The sequence below is a fragment of the Clavelina lepadiformis genome, chromosome 3, assembly GCF_947623445.1.
Source record: "Clavelina lepadiformis chromosome 3, kaClaLepa1.1, whole genome shotgun sequence".
NCBI lineage: Eukaryota > Metazoa > Chordata > Ascidiacea > Aplousobranchia > Clavelinidae > Clavelina > Clavelina lepadiformis.
In genome coordinates, this window is record NC_135242.1 from 9,932,169 (window position 1) to 9,957,318 (window position 25,150).

The 25,150-nt window shown below is 36.8% G+C and overlaps 1 protein-coding gene across 1 annotated transcript; it reads left to right on the forward strand.

Annotated features, from left to right (window-relative positions):
* The first annotated feature begins 3,101 nt into the window (after window positions 1–3,101).
* Window positions 3,102–24,991, forward strand: LOC143448707 (quinone oxidoreductase-like protein 2 homolog). Its single transcript, XM_076948554.1, has 11 exons — window positions 3,102–3,764; window positions 6,436–6,517; window positions 11,838–11,922; window positions 13,650–13,761; window positions 17,915–18,027; window positions 22,077–22,186; window positions 22,390–22,548; window positions 22,640–22,741; window positions 24,302–24,448; window positions 24,562–24,643; window positions 24,758–24,991. Exons 1-11 carry the CDS (start codon window positions 3,581–3,583, stop codon window positions 24,827–24,829), a joined length of 1,248 nt encoding a protein of 415 aa, XP_076804669.1. The 5' UTR covers window positions 3,102–3,580; the 3' UTR covers window positions 24,830–24,991.
* Window positions 24,992–25,150: the final 159 nt, after the last annotated feature.

Genomic DNA, 25,150 nt, shown 5'->3' on the forward strand with positions numbered 1-25,150 from the left:
AAAGCCTTTAAAACCTTTTTTTATGTTCACGCCGATTTATATTAAATAAATAAAGAATTGAAGCTTCAGTATCCGCCTTCCGCCAAAATTTGCATGCACGGTTTCTCATTGAAAAACTGTCGCACTTTTCAGTAGGACTATTCGGGCTGCAATTGGGCAGATGCAGAAAACCGTTGCCAATGCCCATCAGACTGCAGGAGCACGCAATGCTGCTTTTTCTGAGCTTCAGTACCGCACTTAAGGTGCGTTATTTTGCACTTAATGACAGAACTTACGTATTCAATTTTCAATTAATTTCGAGATTGAATAAGTCAAACTGTGTTCATTACTGTCAAACTGTGTAATTGAGCACTTCCATTGCCTCTGAGCATGTGTCAATTATGGTTGTTTGTCGCACCCAAGATCTTGCTGAAAACAGCCATACTCTGCAGTAGGGAAACCAAACGATTTACTCGAGGCTTTGTAGAAGATAATTTACGTCTTTAATGAAGAATGTAGAAAATAATGCCCATTTGTCATCTCTCGCGCCCCCCTTATGAGTCTTACACACCCCCCAGTTTAAGAACCACTGATCTAGGCTATGTTTTAACCGTCTATTTTCCGCCGCATTTAATTTTTATTTTCGTAAATGGAGCAAATTCAGAAGCTGTTAGCTTTGCCTTGTTATCCGTCTGTGCGTGCGTAAAGAGAAAATCTAAAAGGAATTTAATTGCACATGTAATCTTTGTGTATCTAGTATACAAGTACACAATAAAAAATGCCTTTGAATGCTAGCTACTAAAATTGTGACGTCATCCGGTGAAGTAGGTCTACTTGCATGCAATACTAGAACCATCTTTGTAGCCTATATACGTATGTTTCTTGTGACACCACGCCAGATAAGTATAAGCTGTTATTTAGACCAGTAGCATAATGATACTTGCTCCTTTGCCACGCTGGAGATCTCCGGCGCATCATATTAACTTTCCACACAGGGACCTAGGACTAGTACTGTAGTATAGGTACAAACAACAATTAGCAAATAAATGCCAAACGTGATATTTCCGGATTGCTTTTTCTATTCCCACGATCCATGAGTAGAACTTTATAGATATCTGATAAATTTGATGGTGGGTGGTCACTGCCATATATTTATACTATTCTTTTTAAAAAGCGGCTTCTAATCAAAAGTAGCTACTAGTTTTCTTCCCATAATAAAATTAATTAACAAGTATTGTATATGTACAATAGTATGTAGACTACTGCTAATTCTGTCAGCGGGTGTTTAGGTAAAGATACACTTCACTGTTGTTGATAAGACAACGTTTCGACATTTCCAACTCATTCGTTTCGAGCAATACCTTATAAAGGCATGGCTCTGGGTGTATAAATTGTAGATAAGAGTATAATAAGAACACCAATCCTATAAAATTTTCACACGATTCCCCAAACACTGATCTCGTCACTCATTTTCAAAGTACTTCATAGATATATTTCGAATGTTTTTTCAAATACATTCGTCGAGATATGCTAAATCGCTAATAAATCAAAACAATTTTTGCCTTCTCCTTTACAGTAAATCCTTAACTCAACAAAGCATTTGATATTAGGGAACGGAAGTATGGAATAATCTTCCTAATGATTTGAAACTTTTAATAAGAAAATAAGACAACTTTGAAGAGGGATTTCCTTTCAGCATTATCATATATTGGACGGCATTGGCATCTTTCTCGGTACATCGCTGAACCAGAGAAAATTCGATCTAGCAAAGAGAAGCAATGTAATAACATCTTCCAAAGATCATCATTGGTGTGCATCTTTGCTGTACAAACTCGGGCTCATCAACAATTACGACTTAAATTATTGTTATGGCCACCAGAAACCTGGCTCCTGCCCGGGGTGGGGTTTCTTTTGGCATCCACCGATGACCGATGTAAGCCTACAGCATCTAAGCCATTTTCAACTGTATCCGTTGCTTGAACACACCAACTGCTCGTCTGCTTGATTTTGCGATACGTGTAGGACGCTTCTAGTATGATGATTTTAGCCTTTTTGTGCTTTCTAATTAATTGCGCCTTTTAATCAAGTAAATAGCCTATGATATATGCACGATTTAAAGTAATATGTCCAGTGATGACAGCAGAATCACCGCGTGATGGCACCGTGGCCGTCACATATTTACCTGGCAATATGGAAGTCGTTCCTAGTAGGCCTACAACGACTAACAGGCAGTAATCGCGTCTTGAGATTTAATTCATTCATTTTATTTTTCGTCCTCAATGTGAGGGACGCAAAAACTGTGCTGACGCAGGTGGTCGCAAACCTATTAGCAATTAATGATAAAAATTTCCACAAACTGAACGGACAAATGTAACGAAGCCTCGAGGGCAAAAACGTGCATTACGGACCAATAAGAGAATGTAAGAAAGTTATTAACGTCAGTACGGCCACCAAACCCCAATTACAAACTCATTATTTAAACATGATTTAAAACAAAAACACGTAATTTAAGCACATTTAATATGAAACAAAAGTTACGCTGTTAGTTAGGCAGGATATAAGCGTAGTGTCACCGTCAAGATGGAACCGACCAGTGTGTCTGGATGGAAGAATAAAAGATAAGATTCATAGCATCGAAGTATAGCTGCAAACGTCATCAAACTTCAATTTTCACGTCGCTCAACAAACATCATAACAACAGCCGTATGGCAAAGTGTCCAGTTTATTGCACCATACAGTACTCAACCCTTCGTTTGCCTTACCTGCTCAGTGGTCACTGGTCATACAAAGACATACAGCAGCCTACATGTCAAATAAGATACTTATGGAGAGCCTTTTTATCATTGGTTAGAATAGGAGAAAGAGTGTCTCGTCTTTTAAACAGTCGAAAAAAGTTTCAAGCTTGTCGGCCTACAGGTTGAAAATCACTCGAGCATAACCATTTTCTTTTCCTTTTTTCTAATCGTTTATAAAAAAGCTTTACAGTACTGTCAAATAAGCTTTGACATTGGGGAATCCCCTGAAACCTAACCCATTCTTTTGCAGTTGGTTTACCTTCTGCAATCTGCAGGATCTTTCCCTGTAGGCCTATGCTAGGGTTTGCTGCATGTCAAACTTTGTGCAGTTAGGGATGTGTAGTGTAGATATATGTTCAGATATGGTCCATTATTACATACCATGCACATACTCTGGAAAGTTTGCGATGTGCGTCTGATGCCCACACATAGTTTAGACTAGAAATCATCCTATTTGCGGGGACCATCGGCAGGCGAACCTATAAATTCTAGCTATTTAGAATTATTTAGCCTAGAACTCGTTTTAGTAGACCTAGCTCAACATATTTGTTGCACATATTTGCAACTAAGTTGAGCACATACTGACGTATCCTAATAGAAAGTTTATTTATTTATATTTATTTTCTCATGCAGAATTGCTGCTGTGCCCTATATTTTATGGTATAGCTTTAATAACCTATTACGTTGGCGTGGTGCAGATTTTTTGCATTGCATTTATTGGCGCATTTACCTGGTGCGCAGAAAGCAAACTTATCAGTAAGGTTAACATAGCGTCCTTTATATCTGCACAAAACTGCACAGTATGCATGCATAAAATAGAGAGACCTATTATTTTTTCTTCATCATCTTCCCAAGTGTCAAACCGATTTTTAGGTCTGGTAAGCCAAAGCTGTGCTATAGCATACAATATGAAACGCTCTGTTTTAAAATGTCCTCCAGAATTGCTGCTACGACAAGTATCAACTAAGCATTGTGGGCAACAAAGACTGGGTATGGTGATCTGTTTGATATTTAGCCTAGCCTATAGTAGTTTATAGATTTGAAGTTATACTGGTATGGTATCAAAACCATTATTGTTGGATTAAGGAAAGTACCAGATTGGAAATTTTACTGTTTTGAGGGGAAAAACTCCCAAGCAACAAGTTGAAAAATTAATGGCTGCGGTATACATGCACAACACCCAGAAAAAAGCATCGACACAAAATGTGCAAAAATGCGCTTCTGCACAACTTCGTTTTTTGCGAAAAAGCAAAGGTAACCTATCTGCAAACAGATTGCGTAGTTTAGTTTTTTTTTAATCGACTGCATCAGAAGATTCATTTTGAAACTATTGTATGAGTGGCCCAGATGTCACGCCAAATTCCTATAGGTCCAGGATATCCCGCTTTAACAGAAAAACTGTCTCCTCGACATTACTTCACCTCACTAGCCCGGTTTTATATAAAACCATATAATTGGCTCTCTTCAACAAATCAAAAACACTTTACATAATTCCAGCGTGAGACTACAGCATCCAGAAAATCGCGACATCTCGTACCAGCACACGATATAGACTGCTACCAAAATACTGATGATTAAGACTTAAACGAACAAAACATTTTTCTGGCCTCGGGTAGGGGTGGTTGAAAAACGCGCACACAATAATCTTAAATGACCCGTCATACAAAACATCACAATAGACTATGTGGCTAAAATGGGCCTACAAATGACATATATGGTAAATTACACACAAATCGGTTTATCGCAAAGGTACACGATTAAAAGTGCGAAACTAATAACTCTTGTCACGTTTTAGTTAAAGGTGCATCTATTAAACCAGATGCTAAGAACGTTAGCATTGTTCCACAAAATTCTGCATATGTCTTCATAGGATTTGTTGCTTAAACCTATGATAAATCCAAAGTTGACTCACATGGTAGGCTATACTTATTCAAACACGGAAGTTTTAGCCTACAACTTTGGATTTGACCACTATTCAAATCATTGTGAACTATGTTTGTCGCAAAAAGTTTGCATCTTGCGAGCAGTGGTACTGGGCCAAAATCTGTTGATGTTAGTTTATTGTGAGACAAAATACTATTTTCAGATGAAAATCATTTTGATATATGGCCATATCCAGACGATAATCATTTTAACATATGGCTCTCACATATTAGGATAATCATGATTTGCTTGTATTTTGTGGGTTTATGCTAAAGATTTTTTTTTCCTGTTTTTACCCATCATATCTAATGTGTAAATAGTGTTTTTAAATTATTATTGTTAGAAATTGTTCCATTTTTCAGTTATTTTCAATAGTTACTAATGTTGCTGGGAATAATGGCTTTATGATTGGCACAAACCAAGGCAGTCAATGATTACTTGTGTTTCTCTAAAAACTTATTAATTTTGGTTTAAGGTTTGTTCCTTTGCAAAATGAAACGTGCATGTTATCACTTAGTTTTTTAATTAAATATGAATAGCAAGTACTGAAACTTGCTTGATAGGTGCAATGGAAAGGAATTATTGTGTAAAGCTGCTTTGTGAGCTATTCAAGGTTAAGCATTATTCCCATCCAACAATGATGTTATGTTTGTGCAAAGTAAACCAAAATATTTTAAGGGCAATCTGGTTAACAATGTACCAGCTTGTTATTGCCAGAGAATTTTAGTTTGTAAATCCACTGACAGAAGCTAATATGCTTTAAATTTTACAAAGCGTCAATCTTTATTCAATGTAACTTTGGCTCAGTTAACTAAGACAGTGTTGTTGGAGTGCCATTAAGGGTTGATGACCCAATTTAGAGAGATAGGATTTTCAATACAAAGTACATTAAACTAAGAAGCTATTATCGCAAAACCATGTCATGAACCTCCCTGAATTTTGGCTTGCAATGAGATCTAGGCTAGGTTTGCCTACATACTAAATTTGGACAGAATCCTTATCCTAAAAGTTTTAGAACAATCAGCTAAATTTTGCGGCAAGTTTTGAGTAACAACAACAAACAACAATTTTAAGACAAATACTCGAAAAATACAATATTTTCAAGCCCCACCAAATTTAAACCTTAGCCTAGATCTGCAACCAGCTATCGCCAAAATCATAACAAAACAGCCCACATTGATGTCACATGCGCATTGGACTAGAACATTTCTTACTTTTTTTAATATGACACTTTGGGTGCGACATCATCAAAACACAGTGTTGCCCGCTTAAAATTGTCTTTCTAATCGAAAGTGACCCCTTAAAGCAGGCATGCACAACTCAAAACAGTACACGGGCCGTTTTAGGGAAAAAAAAATTTCGCGGGCCGCGTGCTAACATTGTTGTAACTAACGTGTAGCCTACTTTATATAATGTGACCGATTAACCGTCGAATAAGAGATATTATTGAGAAGATGGTTACTGTCAAGAGACGGTTGCCTCTCGCACTACAGTATGTAGTTGTTTTTAACGCTTATCGGCGGTAAAGCATCGGATTCGTTGATTATGTAACTGTAACCGAAATCACGGAATATCTCGTGGGCCGCACGAAAAGGTTTCGCGGGCCGCATGCGGCCCGCGGGCCGTATGTTGTGCATGCCTGCCTTAAAGTAACCTTATCTTAATTATTCTATTAAGCCTTATTATAATGTTGACTTGGAAGGTGGATTATTTTAAAATGACATTTTATTATGTTCAGGTAACGAGCTGTATTTGAGATCACCACCATCAACATCAATCTTGGCTGGCCAAATGTGTTCATCCAGTGCATTTCAGAGAAGGTGATGAAATTTATGGTGTGATGCTAATACGAGTAGTTGCGAGATTTGTTTTCATCAACGTATATGATTTCTGCATTCGTAAAAACCTGAATAACTCTTCTCACAGCACATCCCTAGTAACTAAGCGCTTGATCCACTTTTAGGTTTCTAATTAATTTATTTGCCACCTTACTTTTTATGGTTCTAGTAGCTAGAATGTCAATTGTTCATAAATCGCAAAGTGAAATGGCTAATTGTATTATTGTAAAACTGCATTATACTTTTGCGTCACCAATCCAACCTTTAATCTGTATGTGTTATTGGTTATTGGCTCATTTTAGGAAATGCATCTTTTAATGTTTAAGAGTTTGCGGGAAACGATTATAGTCATTTTGGTTATAGTAGGCGCAGTTAGGTTTGTTGGAATAGGTACCCCCCCATTTAAAACTATTAAACAAGCAAAAACTTTCTGTTTCCAATATACGTTTGTTGTTCAATCGTTCACCAAATCCAACCACAGAAATAAGCTCACTGCGTTTTTTCAGAAGACTTACATTCTGATTTAACCTCATTTTGTCATGCTATTGGCTTATGGCCAATAACATGTTTCGCAGAGGTGCAAGTTATAACTAAATAGTTAAATACTAGACAGTTTAGGGAATGAAATTTTGTTCGGTTACACCAGCGGTTTTTAACCTGTGGGTCACAGTTCTAAGCAATCTTATTGGGTTAGCACACAACCATGTTACCTTGATTGGAATTATGTACCATCACATCATGCAAAGGAATTATGGCAAGTGTGCATCATTCATTTAGACATGTTGTACACATAATCGTATACACTTCTGCTGTGACATAATCTGTTCAAACAGTCTGGTACCTGCTTTGTTACTGAAGCAGTGCCTATACTACCGTTGCCTAAAATCGGTATGAATTTAGAAAAACATGGGCCATAGCATTGAATTGCCAGAATTGCGGTGGGTTGGGGTTTTTAAAAGGTTCAAAACCCTGGATAACGCCAATAAAATAAATAAAAATTATTTAGAAAAAAGAAATGCAGAACTTCGGGTCAAGTGGGAGAATGTAATTCGTGAATGGCAGTTTCGTCAAAAAACATACCATAGCGTTAGTACTGCAGTTACTGACCGAAAACGTTGTTTAACCCTCAGTCTACCACGAAAAAAACTAACGTTGTCAAACAATGGGGTCAATTTGACCCCATGCTGCATTGTTTTAATTTTGCTGTAGTTCTACGACCTATATGCTTGTATTTCATGCAGGATAACAAAATAGTACTTTAAACTGTCATTTTTATTGGGTTTTTTATAAGCTTTAACATATACGATACGTGCTTGATCAGTTAAAATCCTTATGAAAATTTGGATTACTTCTAAACTAAAATCATTTTGAAGTACTCTTGCAAATAGTACAATCACACATTCCAACAAAAGATGCATAAGCCTTAGCATAAACGAACATCAGTAAAAGAATGAAAAAAATTAAAAATCAACACCAACAGCACAGTAACAAATAACACTTGCAAGATATCAATGTTCAATGCAACAGCACTAGCAACATGGACGACAAATTGTCTTGGAATATCCCGAGCAAACTTGTTTCTTGGACATATAGCAAACCAAACTAGTCTTGTCCTTTTTTCTGTCACAAAGGCTACAGCGCTGTCGTTTCAGCTTTGGAGGATTGTCAAAATCATCTTTGTTTCTTCCTTTTTGTCCTGATGCAGAAAAATTTTCTGAACCCAGACAATCGCAGAAACTGAAACCCTTCGAGAGGGGTCAGGTTGGGTGTTCACGCCAGCGAGCTCTATACCCAGCTCTAGAACAAAATTTTGTCTCTTCTTCACACTGATGCTTGGGCTTTCACCATTCAACTCCAACCATACAATAAAGGCATTTACAGCACTGACGTCGATCATATTGTAGAAGAGTGCAACAAGCCATCTTCTTGTCATCCTCTTGCAGGTGTACTTTCTCACCATCCGGTCCAAGGTATCGACACCTCCTTTGGTGGAGTTATAGTACTGTATAACTTCCGGCTTTCTGTCTGAAGAACTTGCATCAACATCTGGCTGGGAATGCATAGTTGACAGCATCGCCACAACACAGTTCTTCTTGGGGCAATACGAAGCTCTCATGGCATCATCTTGAAACCCAAATAATGTTGATTTGGTCTCCCTACCTTTTGCCACTGTGAATTGAGGCAGAAGTTCTGGTTTGTTTCTTCTTAGTGTTCCAACGATGGTTAGTTTTTTTGTCCAAAAGTGTTCATGCCAGTGAAAGACTGGTAAAAAAGTTGTCGCACGTAATATTTCGTCCAGATTTTTCAATCTCCTTTGTCATGTCGAGAACAATTCTTGTGCCTTGATTGACTTTTCGGGGAGCGTTATCATTTTTTCTCAAGTATACTTGCATTTTCCAAGTACAGTCGAAATCGGTTAATCGCATATCGGTTAATCGCATGCATCGGTTAATCGCATAGCATTGCATAATCCCAAACCATTCCCATTCACTTGTGAAGAAAATTCAACGGTTAATCGCATAAGGGTTAATCGTATAAATCGGTTAATCAAATAGGAATTCTTGATTGATTTGTAGACTTGTATCACTTAACCACATATTTCCTTTGATGAAGTGTTAAGTTGCTGAAGATTATCCTCACCAATAAACAAAAATCGAAAAAAGGCCTTCTCTACAGTGATTATGAACCACAAAACTACGTTTCATTTAAGGATTGTTACGGATCGTTACATCACAATAGAACAACAAGACTAATTTTTATTTAAGGATTGTTACGTCGCAAAGCGCAAACCACGTGTCGAAATCGAAAAGAAGGAAGCTCACTTGTTGCGTCATAATGCATTGTGTCATTCCAAAAATCGGCGGAGGAGCAAGAATGCGTGCGCCGGTGTTTAAAAAAGAGAATAGCGGAGAAAATGTAGGAAATGCATACATCGGTTAATCGCATAAAAAAGCTTGGCAAATTGACTATGCGATTAACCGATTTCGACTGTATAATATGTATTCGAATCACAGATTGTCCAAATTTTGATACTGTATTTACCTGGTTTAGAGGTTGTATACTGCCGGAATGGGCATCGGCCTCTGAATCTTAGGAGCTGCTCATCGTCATACAAGCCCCAGGGATATGCGCATCTCGTAAGTATGAATCCCAAGTGTCAAAAACTTCTCTGATTGGTTGAAGTTTGTTCGAAGATCTATTTCTTTTTCTTTTTTTTTGCATCATCAAACCTAAGAACTATCAGTATTTGCTGAAACCTTCCACGACTCATGATTTGGTTGAAAATTGGTCTGTCATCATCTTTACTCCAAAGTTAGGTTGTATTTTCATTTCCTGATTTATAAACTCCAATAAGTATTACCACGCCAATAAAACTCTTGAACTCTTTAGCTTCCACATGTTTCCATTACCTGTTTTACACAACTTCTCCTTCTGCATTGGTCCATTTACAAATTGTTTCTATGAGTGGTTGACGTAAAAACAGTATAAATGAGTCCACAACGGAACCACGTTGCCTGTTTGCAAACCGTGATGGGCCTGGTGTTGCATGGATGATATCGCGAGCAGGAGCTCTGCCACCTGAAGGACTGGAAGACCAGCATACGGATTTGTTTCGAGAGAGAAAAGAACTTGTGGCAGCTGTTAACGAAACATCTTCACTATCACTTTTGACTGAAGTATTTGAGGAAGCATAGTCGCTGATGTGAGCAACCTCTCCATCATCAGAAGACAAATATTCATCATCAGTCGACTCCAGATCCTCTTCGTCTAGCAAACGCTCAACATCCCCTACGGTTAACCATCTCCTCTCCATAGTAGCACTCTTGTTTTTTGAAAAATTGTTTGTTTTTACCCTTTTTTAATTGTCCAAGGAAAATTACTGTATCACTGTACCGTATCATTTTACCAGATTCGGAAGAATTTTATGTGGAATGTTCGGTGTGCCTCAATTTTATAACTTCCTTTATACTTGCCAGGCCAAGGACAGAAAATAGAATGGTGAGGTCCCAAGACACTGAGGCAGACCTGAGCTTTAAATGCCAATAGTTCTCATCTGTTTCTATTTTTTTGAATGAAATAACAATCGCAATAACTATAAAGCAATGGTTTTATTACAATCAATGATTCTGTATGTTTCACTAACATTTTGCAAATTCGATGGCGATATAACTGAGCAGTCTTTCATTGTCAACATTTATGGGAACTATCTACGCGACATGTTGCAATAAGATATACATTATATTGAGCGGAGCTAGGATTGGCAATGAGAGATAATGCACCAGAAGTGAAAAAGTTGCTTAATAATTATAAAGTGGAAAATATATTGTTAGTTTATTAACTGCTCAACAATGTTGTAATTTGTGAGACTTTGGTAACTAGGCTGGTGGTATTGGGATTGATGTTCTAACATCTATTGGGAAATTTTTTCCCTGGTACTGGATCCCTTACTACGCTAATGACGTTAGCCCAGGGGTTCTTAACTATTTTCAAACCCACTAAACCAATAAGAATTTTATAATATGTTGTTTTGTCAATTTATGTTCTGTTCTTGTTCAACAATCTGAAGGGTTTGTTGCTTTGCTTGAGAAGAACCCCAACATCCCTTAATGCTTAACCTACGTTTAATCCAGGGCTTCCCGATTGAGGGTGGAGAAGCTATTACAAGGGCTGTGGAAGGCTATTCTGAAAATAAACAAAAGCTAGTTTTTGCAATGAACAATCACTTTGACAAAACAATCCTTCATAATAAAAATGGCACTGGCTTCGATTTTTCTAGCACTTTTATTCTAGCTGCAAACACTAAAAAGATGCTAAATTTATTAAAGGTGAATTATTTTGCAAAATTGCATTGGGTAACAGCAGATTAGTTCACATTCATGGATCTTGGCCTTGGAAACCACATATCAAACCACAAAAAGGTCAAGAACCAAGAACCGAGACAGTGCAAGACAGCATTAGTATATTTGTTGTGAAGAGGGCAATGGGCCCCCTCACAAACTCCTTTTTCGGAACCCAAAGGCATTGTAATGTCTTGATTTCGTTTCGATCATCACATTTTCTTGTTTGCGACATCTTATTGGTTATTGCCATCGCAAAACCAATTGCCACGAAAGCTGCTGGCTGCATTGTTATAAACCGCAGTTATAGTATGCAACACAACACGCCTGCTATTTTTCCAAGTTGGCACCATTAAATACAACAACAACATTAACATTATTTTTCTAATTTACTGACCTAAGCATGGAACTGATTAACATGAAATAATTTAAATCTTGAAATAACTGTTAACTCTCTGATTCAGGCATTTTAAAGCAGCATTTTGTACTGAGCTTGGAAAGCCATTGTCTTTAGGATTGAAGGAGTCAAGTGAATTATGTTCTGGAGAGGTAAGATCATTAATTGTAGACAGTGTTATTTATTATTTCATTGTTCTCGCTGTGCATAACAGTACTAACTGTAGCCTACACTTGACATAAGGACGTATCCAAGGGGTGAGTTTTAGGGTATGGACCCTTTTCTTTTTTCGACTGTGTCAATGCGCACATCTTAATTGTGCCATGTTTTAGATTTATCAGCAATCGAAGACGTTCCATAAAGCTGAATATAATCAACGTAATGTATGACTGGCATTGTGTTCAGCAATGCTGCTTTTTTTTCTTGTCATTGATGCAGTATCGCAAGTTCTTGTCCCTCACTTTTTTGCAGAACACGTCCACAGATAATGTGCAAAATGTCTACAACTTTTGACGCAGCTTCAAGTAATTACTGCTGTGCATTAATGTAATTAAATAAACAATTGTGTAACTGTGTTAGGTTTTGAAAACCTTGTTGTAACGCAGAAGAGTGTTTTAAGTCTCTAAATACATTAGGTTGCTTGTAAAACAACGAGATAACTTATGGAAGTTGTTGTAACTTTAATGGCAAGACGATAACACGAGATAACTCGTGGTTTAGCGGTTTGGGCAAGAATTCTAACCATGAGTTATCTCGTAGTTGGCAGTTAACATGTTAACAACAACATTTGATGAAATGTGAAGTTTATGCACAAAAGTTGTACGTAAATGCTAAAACGCAAGTAGCAAGAGTCGTTGTATTGCTATCTTTTTCGCTAGTTCGTATTTAATCTGTATTACAGCCAAGTTGCTGATAAACCTTTACAAACAATAACTATTGATGTATTGCTTTTGTTTTTTCTGGTTTTTATGCGTGCAACTAATTTTTTGTTATAATGTCATTTTTGCAAATTCTAGGACAACCCCTCTCCCTTTAAAATTTTTAAATATACCCTGAGTCCACATTTGGTAGAACTCAGATAAGTTGACCACGTGTGGGACCATGGTAAAGTAGTTGTATTAGCAAGAAGGTCACGTTATTGATTTTCGCAATAAAGTGTAATGTCACAATTGTACACAAGACCATGTGGGCTATTTTTAACAGAGGGTGTTTTTGTAATCTTGTTGCGTTTAAGACATGCGAAAGTAGGCGTTTTACGCAACACATGATTAGAACTCTGATAAATGTACGCAACTGTTGAAATTTTATACACAGCTTGTTTCATATCTTTTACACTTTTCAAAATCATTTAAAAAGTGTTTGAAAATATAAAATTGTTATTACAATTTTATTTGCAGTAAGTGTATGCCATGCGTTAATCTGGGTGCCCGGACACATGCAAACAATTGCTAACATGCAGTCCTAGGTGATGACGGCATAGCTGCAATTGATTAGTTATAATTTACCAATCACAAGTTAAAAGTCAGCTAAGTTTTACACAATATTGTTGTGTGGGTTCACTTAATTGTTTCACACCAACTTTACTGTGGTTGTGTTCTGAATACCAGAGTGGTGCATTGGCGAAATGGAATGCTATATACATTATTATAACAAGATATTCAAAAGGTTGTCATGACGACATGGTTTTTTCCTGTTTCTGCTGTATTTAAAATCTTTAAACCTTTAGCTCTGATGGAAAAACAAAACTGTGTTTTTCTTGACAAATATTTGTCTAAAATGAGCTATTAATTTTTTCCATGTTTCACCAAGATTTTGTGTAATCACATGTTTAAATGCTTTCAACCTTTATCTAATGTTTTGGTTTTTAATTTTCTCAAAGGTGAGAATTCAAGTCGCAGCTGTTGGCATCAATTTTTCAGATCTTCTTATGGTGAAAGGTGAATATCAGGTGAAGTTATCGCCTCCATTTACACCTGGAGGTGAAATGTCAGGTAAAGTTTGTTATTGTTGTAAGAGCGTGGCTCTATTAGGTTTTTCAGTGGCTGTTATACAAATATTATCAGTTTTAAGAAGGCAACACCCCAATTGTGAGAAAGGTCACATCTATACATAGACACCTTAAATAGAAGGACTGGTATCCTCTATGCTCGGTATCTGGAACTTGGGTCCCATCATAATTTGTGTCAAATACATGGTAAATCCTTCATTCTGGTGTCTCTTGGGGTGTTTTGAAGGGTGAGGAATTACTTTTTCATACTTTTAACCTTCTACAAGGTCATCTGAAGGTCATTTAAAGGTCAAATCACATAAAAATAGCGCAAAATCACTCAAAATATTGCATATTTTCTCACTTAAACAACTGAAACACACAGTATGTTCCCCTGTGACTGAATTAAAATCTATACATGGACAGTTTAGCCTGGATAGTTCAACAGAAACATGTATGCATGTATGCTGTGTATGTGATCTTGGTAAGACGGATGCTGTTTTTCCGGTCTTCATTGTACAGTGCTTCTATGTCCTTTCATCGTGCTATATATGTGTTTCCATCTTTTGTGAAAGAAAGTTCCTTATCATGCACCGTTATCCAGTTATTTCTTATATTTTTAAAAGAATGAACGTAGTCAAAAACAAGGAAAGCATAAGAATTTATAGCGTCAATGAAGACTTTACCAGGGCCATGTAATTTACCATAAACTGCAACATTTGTATTGCAATTATCACCTACACAAGAAATTATACTACCACCAGCATTGTTTACCGCTACTAGAGCTTCCAGTAGAATTTTCTTGAGTTCATCTGAATTAAGTTTTGCAACAGGGTAAATGCGTAGTATATATCTAGGGCCACCAAAATGGCAGACAACTTCAATCACCAAAGCATGTGTTGCAAGAACTTCGGTATCACCAGAACCATTTTGCGCATAACCCACAACACGACCACCTGAGTACCTAAGTGTTTCTGTGAGCTTCACTTCATCAAAAAGAATGTTGACGAGACACTGCTGAGGTTGAAGCTTTTGGAAAAGTTGCTCTAAGTTTTCATCATGGAGACTACAGGAGAGTAGTTTTTTCAACAGTTCCACTCTCGGTAAAACAATTGAACCGGACTTTCGTATCATTTTATATGCAGCTGGAGAAATGTTATGAAGGTTGGCAGCAAGAATATAAAGATTTTTGTCAAAATGTCGACCTTCAGGAGGAGTGAGCAGTAACTGTAACTGAGCATAAATAAACTGGAAATGAGGCGAATCAGAACAACTCATGCTATTCAATTTCTCTACAGCACTTTTTAGATAGTCTGTATCTTTGAACTCATACTCTGTTATGCATGACAGAATTTTATCTAACTGTGACCATTTACTGAGAAGGCTATTCTTTTGCAGACAACCAGCTTTGGAAAAATATGTTTTAGGTATGTCCTTTCCATTTTTCTCAGCACATTTAAGATGCAAAAATCCAAATGACGACTGCACGCGTTGAAAATGAAGAAATTGGATAACAGAACGTCCTTTTGCATCAGTTTTAGAAATGTAAATATCATAACCATCACAAAAAAAAGATGATCCTTTGAGAAATGCTGCTTGATGTCATTACAAAAGGAAGAAAAGTCAGCTATCTTATCCAGACCTTCAGTACGGAATCGTTCCTTTTCAGCTCTGGCCTCTGCTGAAGCAGTTGTAGTTCTGGGTGCTGAGGAGACCTGCTTTAAGCATGACTTTAAAACTCCAGGGAAAATGGACGGTGGTTGGCTTGGTCTTTTTCCACCTTTAACTGAAATCCATTCACAGTCAAAATGATTAGCACAAGCATAGATCTGCTTAAGCTGTAGCAAACTAGAACGCTCATTTGGCATGGCATCAATCAAGCGGTTTCGTTCTACTTCATCAGTTGGAAATGATACCACTTTGGAGTACGGTTTCTCCCTGTAATTGCCTCGACAACCACAGACATTAGATTTCTTAGGCATTGTGTGTTATTAACAGAGACCCCTGAAATGGAATGTGTTATTAACAGAGACCCCTGAAAAAAATTTGTTCCGATTATGCAATAGAACTAAATCTAGAGATTTAGTTCTATTGGATTGTGGTCATTATTTAGTCATGTCGTATTGAGCTCGACTTTGATAATGATCAGTTGATCACTTAGGTAAATCGAGAACTAAAAAGTATATATAATTATAGCCAAAATTAAGTGATAAGCTCGAATCGAAAGAACAGATGAAATTATAATACTTAATCATTTATTTATTTACTTTCACCCATATAAATGAGGTTCTAATTAGTATAGTTAATTATGCATTGTAGAAGTCAGAGTTTAACCCTCCCTGTGTCACGTAACCATTCGTTAACAGCATAATGCAAGTAGTCTGTCCATGTTATTGGCGACGTTCATATGAGATAATAACATAAAATATTGGGACCATATCTATTTAAGGTGTCTATGATTGGGACCCAAGTTTCGTAACCCGAGAGTGGGAGTTACTAGTCCTTCTATTTAAGGTGTCTATGCATCTATATGTTACTGCACATAAAGAAGGAGTAGCTCCGGTCAATTGTGCATTTTATTTTTTTTTGTGATGGTTTTTGGTTGTTATAGCATTTGCTTAGTGCTGACCCAGGCTGAAGTTGACATTTTGTGTTGGTTTAAAGTTAAAGCTTTTTAAATGTTATGTCAGAAAATTGTAAGAAAAAGTTTAAGCGTTTCGTGTGGAAGATCCAGAGGTGAGACTTTGCTCAAAATACTGTGGTAGATTCTCTTATCCTTCATCTTGCTGGATACCAAAACTCAGATACTTGATAACTTACTCAGCTTCTTTATTAGTAATTATGCAATTTGAAATATTTTACCTTGCGTTGTTAAACATAGGGCTTTTGATAGTATACCAGTTTCTCCATTGAATTTTTGACACGTGGGCCGTAGCGGTACGCTGAAGTTGCAATTCATTTTGAGTTTTTAGGCTATTTCCTGATCTTTTGCTTGTACAATGCAAATGCATATATAAACAATTGAAAAAATTCAATATGGATCTGTTTAAATCGCAGTTGATGCTACTTCCACATCAAGTTCGTAAAATCTCTGGTTTATTTAGGTTTTGACTTTGGTAACCACTGAGAAGTTTTAAGAGATTGTGACTTTTAAAGACTAACTGCTAATTTTTTGCTGTACTGTAGGTGCAGAAATATATATTTTAAGAGACATTTTTATAATTTAAGAGACCATTTCAGTCCCCAAAAACACTGGTTGTTTTTGTCTGTGCTTCCTTTAATAATGGCATAGTGTTAATACAAAACTGCATTATGTAGTACTTTACAGCTACTGTATATACCGGCATATAGGTCCCCTCCCAGTTTTTAGATACTGTGAACTACACAACGCAAACTAGATAACCGTGTGTCAAATAACGAATCATCACAACCGGTCTTATTTCGTATGTCTTTTTAACACAGTTGTATATCTTCATGCTGCCCAGTCGTTTAAGTATGATAGTCCTGTACATGTCACATTCTTCCATTACTGCAATACGTTGCACTGTATTCGCCTTTTTTTCTTAAAAACGAAATGACAATACAGCACCCTGTTGCCAACACGAGCAGCTGAAACGTTTTGTCTGGTGAAAGACTTAACCGCATTCCCGTCCAGGCATTGTTACTTCAAGTGTAAAATTCCTTAATTTTGCTGTTTAAAGATGATCACGTGTGGCGTGGATATCGCACGAACGGAATGATACATAAATTTTTGGTTGTGCATATAAGCCCTTTCTCGTTTTTTTAGCCCAAGATTTTTTGTACAAAAAAGGGGGGCTTATACGTGATATGAACGGTAGTTGGATTTTTAGTTAACCCGTTTTAGTTATTACAACATTTCTTTAGCACAGTATGGCAATCTTGAATAATAAGCTTTGTTGTCACATTGTACCTGATTGTACCGGTTAAATGACTCGCGTTGATACCTGCTCACTTTAAATCACTTGTTTAACTTCTTAGATGGCTTGGCTAGTAACTTGCTTTTGCATTTCACGCCGCTTTATCTAAAAGACTATAGGGGTGCAGAAGTGCGAAGTAAAATTTCAAACAAAGTATTTAGTAAACTGTCATATTATGCTTCGTATAATTTATGAAATCTATGTCTTGAACCAATGTAGGAACCATCCTAGAAGTTGCCGATGATGTGCATCACTTTAAACCTGGAATGAAAGTGCTTGGGTTATGTTCAGCATACGGAGCGTTTGCAGAAGAAGTTGTGACTACTTGCAATGTTAGTTGGGTGTTTAGTTTCTTATATAACATACATGCATTGGTTAATGGTTATTATATATTTTATCTAATTACTTTGTTGATGTAATGGCTTCTACATTATTAGAATATTGCTTTTCCAGGTATTTTCTTTAATTAAATAGTAAACCTGTTATTCTAAAATTATGTTTAACGCCATTTTGGACAAAGTTCTTCACAACATTTGTTTGGAAGGTTACTGGATATGCAAAATCCAAATCATGTATGCCGATGAGGTCACTTTCTCAAATATTATCAGCAACATGTGCAAATAAAACAAAACAAAACCTGCACAAACAGAACATGAAAGGACATTAGTAGTTGAGATAGTAAAAGTTATTTGCCTTGTAGAAAATCTGCACTTCTTTCTTATTAAACAAATGTTAGTCCTATCTGGATGATGAATATTGCGTTAACCAAGAATTTTTACCACCCACCTCATATCTGTGTAAAATGAAATTGTTAACCAGATAATGGAAATAATAGGTAGACCCTAAAATGTACTATTTCAATACCTGCCATTGCCAATACAAAGTTATCAAAACATTGTAAATGACTAAGCCTATTGCATATAAGAGGTTTTTGGCTTGTACTTGATCTTGTCTACTGGTAAAGCTAATAACCTGGATCTTGAACAAGGTATGGGAAGTCAGCTGGTGTTTCTTTGACTCGGCTCAAAGCGTCGGCATTTTAATGTTTGTTGCCAACTCATTGCACCAGTTCGAATTCGTACGCTGAAAGGTGCTCAACCCACCTAGTGCATTGGCCATACATATCTTTCGATCGCCAAAGCCAATGGAAGGAAGCATGATTTGTATGTAAAAGAAATTTTTTACCAAGTAAATAGCAACAAATGAGTTTTGACACGTAAACAATCGCCAGCAACTTTTTTCTTGTCATAGCATATTTCCGCTCACTTTTGGATAAAGATAGGCCCCCATAGGCAATCACTTGTTCACCACCACCAACATTTTGTGACAAAACACACCCTATGGCGATATCAGAAGCATCGTTGTACCACAAAACAGGTTGTTTGGCATTTTGTTGTTGAAAATCATGACAGTTGACGTACCGGTAATTGAGATGCTTTTTAGCTGACATTCAACTTCCGTTACTAACGTTGTTGCATTCATAGCCTACTTATATGTCCGGTTTTATTATGTTATGAATACTTGAAAGTTGTTTGGCACTTTTTGGGCCAAAATAACTTCTTTCCTTTCACTGTAAGTTTACGCAAAGAAGCTGCAATATTCGCATAGATTTTAATAAATTTTCTGTAGTATGAAGTCAGACAGTCAAACTGTCTGACTTGTTTAATGCAACGCGGTATCGGCCACTCTACAACCGTGCGAGTCTTATTTCGATCAGACTTTACACCTTGTCGAGAGACCAAATGACAAAGAAAATGAACCTCAGTATTGAGCAACCTTAGTGGGCTTAAGGGTGAGACCAGCCGCTTTTATCTGCTCAAAAGCCAATCCAGGTGTTCTTCAAAAGAAAGACCGTATGCAATTACAGCATCAAGATAAGCCAAAACAATATGCAATAGGTGTTGAAAACTGGTTTCTGAATTGCAAAGCCTCATGGGTGTCGCATTAAATTAAAAAAGACCAACCAGACTTTTGAAAGCTGTAGCTTCGCAAGACGCCTCACGCCAGTACCCAGATTTTAAATCAAGAGTAGAAAAATATTTACACCCTGTTAACTCGTCGAGATTGTTGTCAATACACGAAATAGGAAAACTATTTTTCTTTCTTTTTTTATTGACCTGGTGGTAGTCAATACAAAATGCGTTTTACATGATTTCTTCCTTACCAAGATGATTTGGAACGGCGTATCAGATCTCTTTCCCGCAAGTCATTGATAATTTCTTTTTTGTTGAGGGCCCATATGCCGTGGAGCTTGACACGATGAATAAGATCAGTGCAGTCATTTCCGTAAACCGGCGGCACTGCCATAAACTGAAAACGCACCTTGATGCTTCCTTAGAATCGCCAACACTGCTTGCCTTTTTCAGACAGTCCTTAGTTAATGTGGATGTTTTCCTGTATCTTGTGCCACCGGTCTGGAATATTACATGGTGCCAGATGTATTTACACACCCGCGTCCAACACAACCGCAGTCCCTTCTAAGAGGTTTCCCCACCCAAAGCACATGTTCCAGGCAATTCGCAAGGTACGATACCTATAACATAAACCGGAAAAACTTAGCAACCCGTGTACCATCATGTATTTCCACACTGGAAAGGAGAAATCATATTCGCCAACATGGTTAGTGAGTTTGTCGGATGTCGGAGGAAGCTGGAACTACCACGGACTTTGTCACGAAAATTTTGTTGCGTTTTGGTAAAATCGGCTTCTGTAAAAGGCGTACCTTTCGGGGAGGCAGACATGGGACCTTTTTCAGCAGAGCTCAAGCCATAGTGATTTCTTAATGAGGGATAATATCCACCAAAGCCCACACTGGCTTTTTCTGAAAAACTACAGTCACAAAACCATGCAAATCTGCCCTTCCGTTCTTTGAAATTACAACAACTTTTTTAACCTTATCGTAGAAGTCTCCTTTGCTAAATTATTCATTAGTGTAGACACCTGTTGGCCTTCACAACTGGACGGCGTCGGATGACGTTGGTTGACAAGTATTGATTATCATCTGAGTAGGGAAAATCGCACAAAACTGCATCCATTTGTTCGTTGACCCTCCACAACTCCTCAACTCTTAATTTTGAAATTGTGTCACCATTGCACTCTTGATACACTTTTTTTTAACGTTCCATATGTTACCAAACACATCCATAGTAGATGGTATCGTTGGACAGGTTTAAATCGATTCCACGCCCACAGAGGGGCCTGCCACTTTCATATAGTTATGTTCATACCTGACGGTTGCTGGAATACTACTGGCCAATTGCCTGTCTCTCAGGTCTTTGATAAGACATAAATAGAGTAGTTCATTCTTCAGGTGGCTGTCTTCAGTTGCCGAGCGCCTTCATCGTGCAGACGAAATTCTGTGCGTCTTCCGGGCAGTTGAATGCATTGAATGAAAGCAACCAAATGCAACTTGTGAGAAAATTCTGCACCTTTGATTGCTTCAGTAGCTCATTCAACTAATGTGTTGTAAGGAATCTTGTAGATATTTTTATCTTTCCCTTGCATCCTTGGTTTTGATAGATTGCGTCCAAAAAGGTTTCTTTTTACATCGTCAGACGCTTTGGCGCTGCTGCAATAAGAATTAAAAAGCTTTAAAAACTCGGCGAGATCATCATCAGGTTAATGATACTGATAATCTCTGGAGTGGTAGATCCTGGTTCGCTCGCCAATTTGTTACAGATTTTCTTCTTCTAGGTACGTTTTCTACCAGTTTCATGACCCACTTAAAACTGACAGACATTGCACAAATGCAGCTGACTTGCATTCATAAAAACGATTAAAAACTTGTCTTTGATGAGAGGGTAAAGCCACGAGCGCATTTGTAAAATAAATATAAACAATAAAAACTGCAACGGCAAACCCAAACAACAAAATAGAAAGGGTCTTCACTCTGAACTCGTGAATGTAGGATCTGCAAAGACCACCTTTTCCTCAAGAAGACAACTATTCATACTTGAAGTAAATGCTGGACGCCAATCAAAAATAGACATATAATACGAGTTACGTAAATACGCGTTTAACCGTATTAAGACACTGCAGTGTTGAAGAAACAAAATTAGATGACACAGTGAATGTATGTTTTTTTCACAAAAATTTACTTCACACCGAACAAATCATGGTTTGTAAGAAAATGAATGTTATATTATAAAAACAACTGCAATCATATTGGTTGTGGTGAGCAGTTTCAAAATCAGACAAGACTACAAAAAATACTGACACAGACAACTCGGGCAACCAGGCTCAAGCAGTGATGATTCATTGCTAAGGTAATCATGCAAAAACCTTTCTTAGTCCAAGGATAAAGGATCCCACATGATACTTGGTACACATTGGCGAAATTCCACACTATTTAGATTTCTTTATTAACATAGTTTTGATATAGGCAATTTGGGAAATGCCAAGTTCCATGTCATTTAAAGAAGCTGCTGGTTTTGTTTGTTCCTATGGGACAGCTATGATGGGTTTAAGCAGAAGAGCTAATCTTCAACATAAGTGAGTGATATTACTTAGATCTATCATTGTACTTTTTGATAGCTAGGCTTTTAAAGACTGAGTTTTACTTTGGATTAAAATGTATGCATACAAATATGTAGTCTTGTTACATGTACTTACAAGTCATATACCTCTTCAAACTATTTTGAAGTTAATATAGTTTGTAGATCAAGTATGTGTTCATCCTTACGTTCATTCTACAGGGAAAATGTACTGGTTACAGCGGCTGCTGGAGCTGCTGGCCTAGCTGCAGTTGACATTGCCAGTAATGTTTTTGGATGCAACGTATTTGGAGCTGCAGGAAGTGATGAGAAATGTTCTCTTGTGAAGTCTTATGGTGCTAAGGAAACAATTAATTACAGGTTATTTTAGTTTTAAGTTGCAATACATTTGGCCAAGGAAAAAGTATGGGTTTGTGTCAGTTACAATTTCATAAGGCATTGGTATTTGCAGGAATGAAAGCCTGAGAGATAAAATGAAAAAAATATGTCCACAAGGAGCAAATGTGATATTTGATGCTGTTGGCGGAAGTGCTTTCAAAGATAGTTTAAGAAGGTACTTATAAATTTTGTTCCAACATTTGTGCTATTTCTGTGTAAATATTACACGTTTTCATCTTTTAGTTTCTATCAAATGTTCCCTACTTTTTCACCCACAGTAGAGATATAAGAGGTTTTATGTGACATGGAAAAAGTGCTGTATTTTATAAAACGCAAAATAAACTGCGTGGCAATTCTATTCAAAGCCCTATGTGAAATTTCTGCTTGCTTTATTCTGCAAATCCCTTACATGACCTTCCTTTTTATAACCATTAGTCTGCAGATAGAGGCTTGGTTATGATTAGCAGTCTTTCATTTTTGAGGCTCAAGCAAGGCTTAATGTGTGCTTTACCTATAACACACTCAAATTATCAAATGTATAAAGAAAGTAAGGACGGATTAGAATAAAGAACGCAATACAACTATTTTAAAATCACTATCAGAAGGATATGAAAGTAACTCGCAGACAGATATGTGTTTTTGCATAAATACTTATACTATTAGTGCTTACAAGTGTGAACAAAAATGGCTGGGTATTATGTTCTGCATTTGCTTATATTTTTATGAAAATTCAGGCTTGATATGCTTATAGTAAAAAAAGAAAAATGTAATCTTATTGTTTGGGGACGCATTTGACAAAGCAACCTAGGTTGCCACAATGATATTTTGCAACCCAAAAGTAATATTTAGAGCAAAAAATGGCCTTAGTGATATAACCCAGGATATTGTGCATGAGAACATCAGCAAAGTTGTAATCCTAGCTCACCATATAAAAACTGGCTATAGTGTAGGTATGGGTTCGAGGGCAAAAACCTTAAATTTCTACTGCAATTTTTTGAATAGAAGCCGTATAAAAATGCCGAAAATTTAACATAAGCTCCCTAAAATATAACTTCCACCAAGAAAAAATTGGTGAAGACAAGACTTTGTGAAGCCCCATTTTGAACAAAAATTAATTCAGGCAGTTTATTGCCAGGACACGCAGGAAAGGTGGCAGAACAAAGTGCGGCTAAACTTAGATAAAAGATAAGCTTCTAGGATGTTAAATCATTCAAAGAAATATGTAATTGTATTCAAAAATTGTAATATTGACTGTTTTATAATAAAAGTAGCTAGCAAATTTAAATCTAATCAGCTTAATAAGCTTCACTGTACAAGGTAACACTATAGACAGCTTCAATGACACATACTGTGTTTTTATAAAACTTTTTTGAGCTAGCTCGGCAGCACTACCCACCACAAAGAGGGATGGCACTGATGGTTGACTGTTTATACACAGAATTTTCCAACTATAACAAAAGAATAAACCATGACAGCAGCAAAAGCCGATTGTGTACATATTAATAATCACACTTATTGTTTTTACCAGCATTACGTGGTTGGGGTTAACCAGTTGTATGGGTCGTAAGTAAGAACATCTCACGGCACCCCAGTTGGGAACCACTCTTTAAACAGTTTTTGCAAATAGTGTTTTTTTGGAATGACTTTTGCAAAAGCAATTTTTAACCAGCAACAATTAAAACAGACGGCAACTGCAAGAAATCATAAGCATAGTTTAAACTTTAAATAATTTTAGTATTGCATGGGAAGGAAGACTGATAGTAGTTGGCTTTGCATCTGGAGAAATTCCACAAATACCAGCAAACCATCTGTTGGTCAAGAATGTATCAGCAGTTGGCCTATTTTGGGGAGCTTACAGCATGGCGAATTTGGATGTATTCAGGTCTTGCAAGTATCGTAGTAATATCGTGATACCATACCATTAATGTATGTATTGCAGGATACAAACTTAGACGTTCTTCCAGTAATAAACCAAGTTTTTTTTTTATATTGCAGATGGAGTGTTGATGAATGTTTAAAGCATTACATCAAAGGCCAACTTAAGCCTCATGTTTGTGCAACTTATGATTTTAGTATGGTATGCATATCTTGTATTTCGTTCACAATTAAATGAATTACCATTATTACAATTTGAGCGACCTTATCAATGAGCATTACTGTACAAACCTTAATTGATGTTTTTCGTCTTCAGATAAACCAAGCTTTTCAATTTATACAATCTCGAAAATCAACCGGAAAAGTGGTGGTTGAAATCCGTGATTGACTCCTTCCTTGTCTAACTGCACTGTTAATTTTTTTATGTTGAATGTTTTTTATTACTGTATTATGCTATGCAACAATCAAACTATTAATGCAGTAAACAAGTCATTTGTAATTGTGATTTGCATAAGTTGCTATAATTGAAAAATATGGCAATTATTCAAATAAGTGCAAAGGTATAGAACAAACGCCAACAAGAGAATAAAATGTGAAAGACATATGCAATCATATTGATTTTACTGCAGTGGAAGTGAAGTGCTGACATATAAACCAATAATTAGGTTCATTTTTTACGTTATGTAGGAAGTGGCAAAATGATACAATT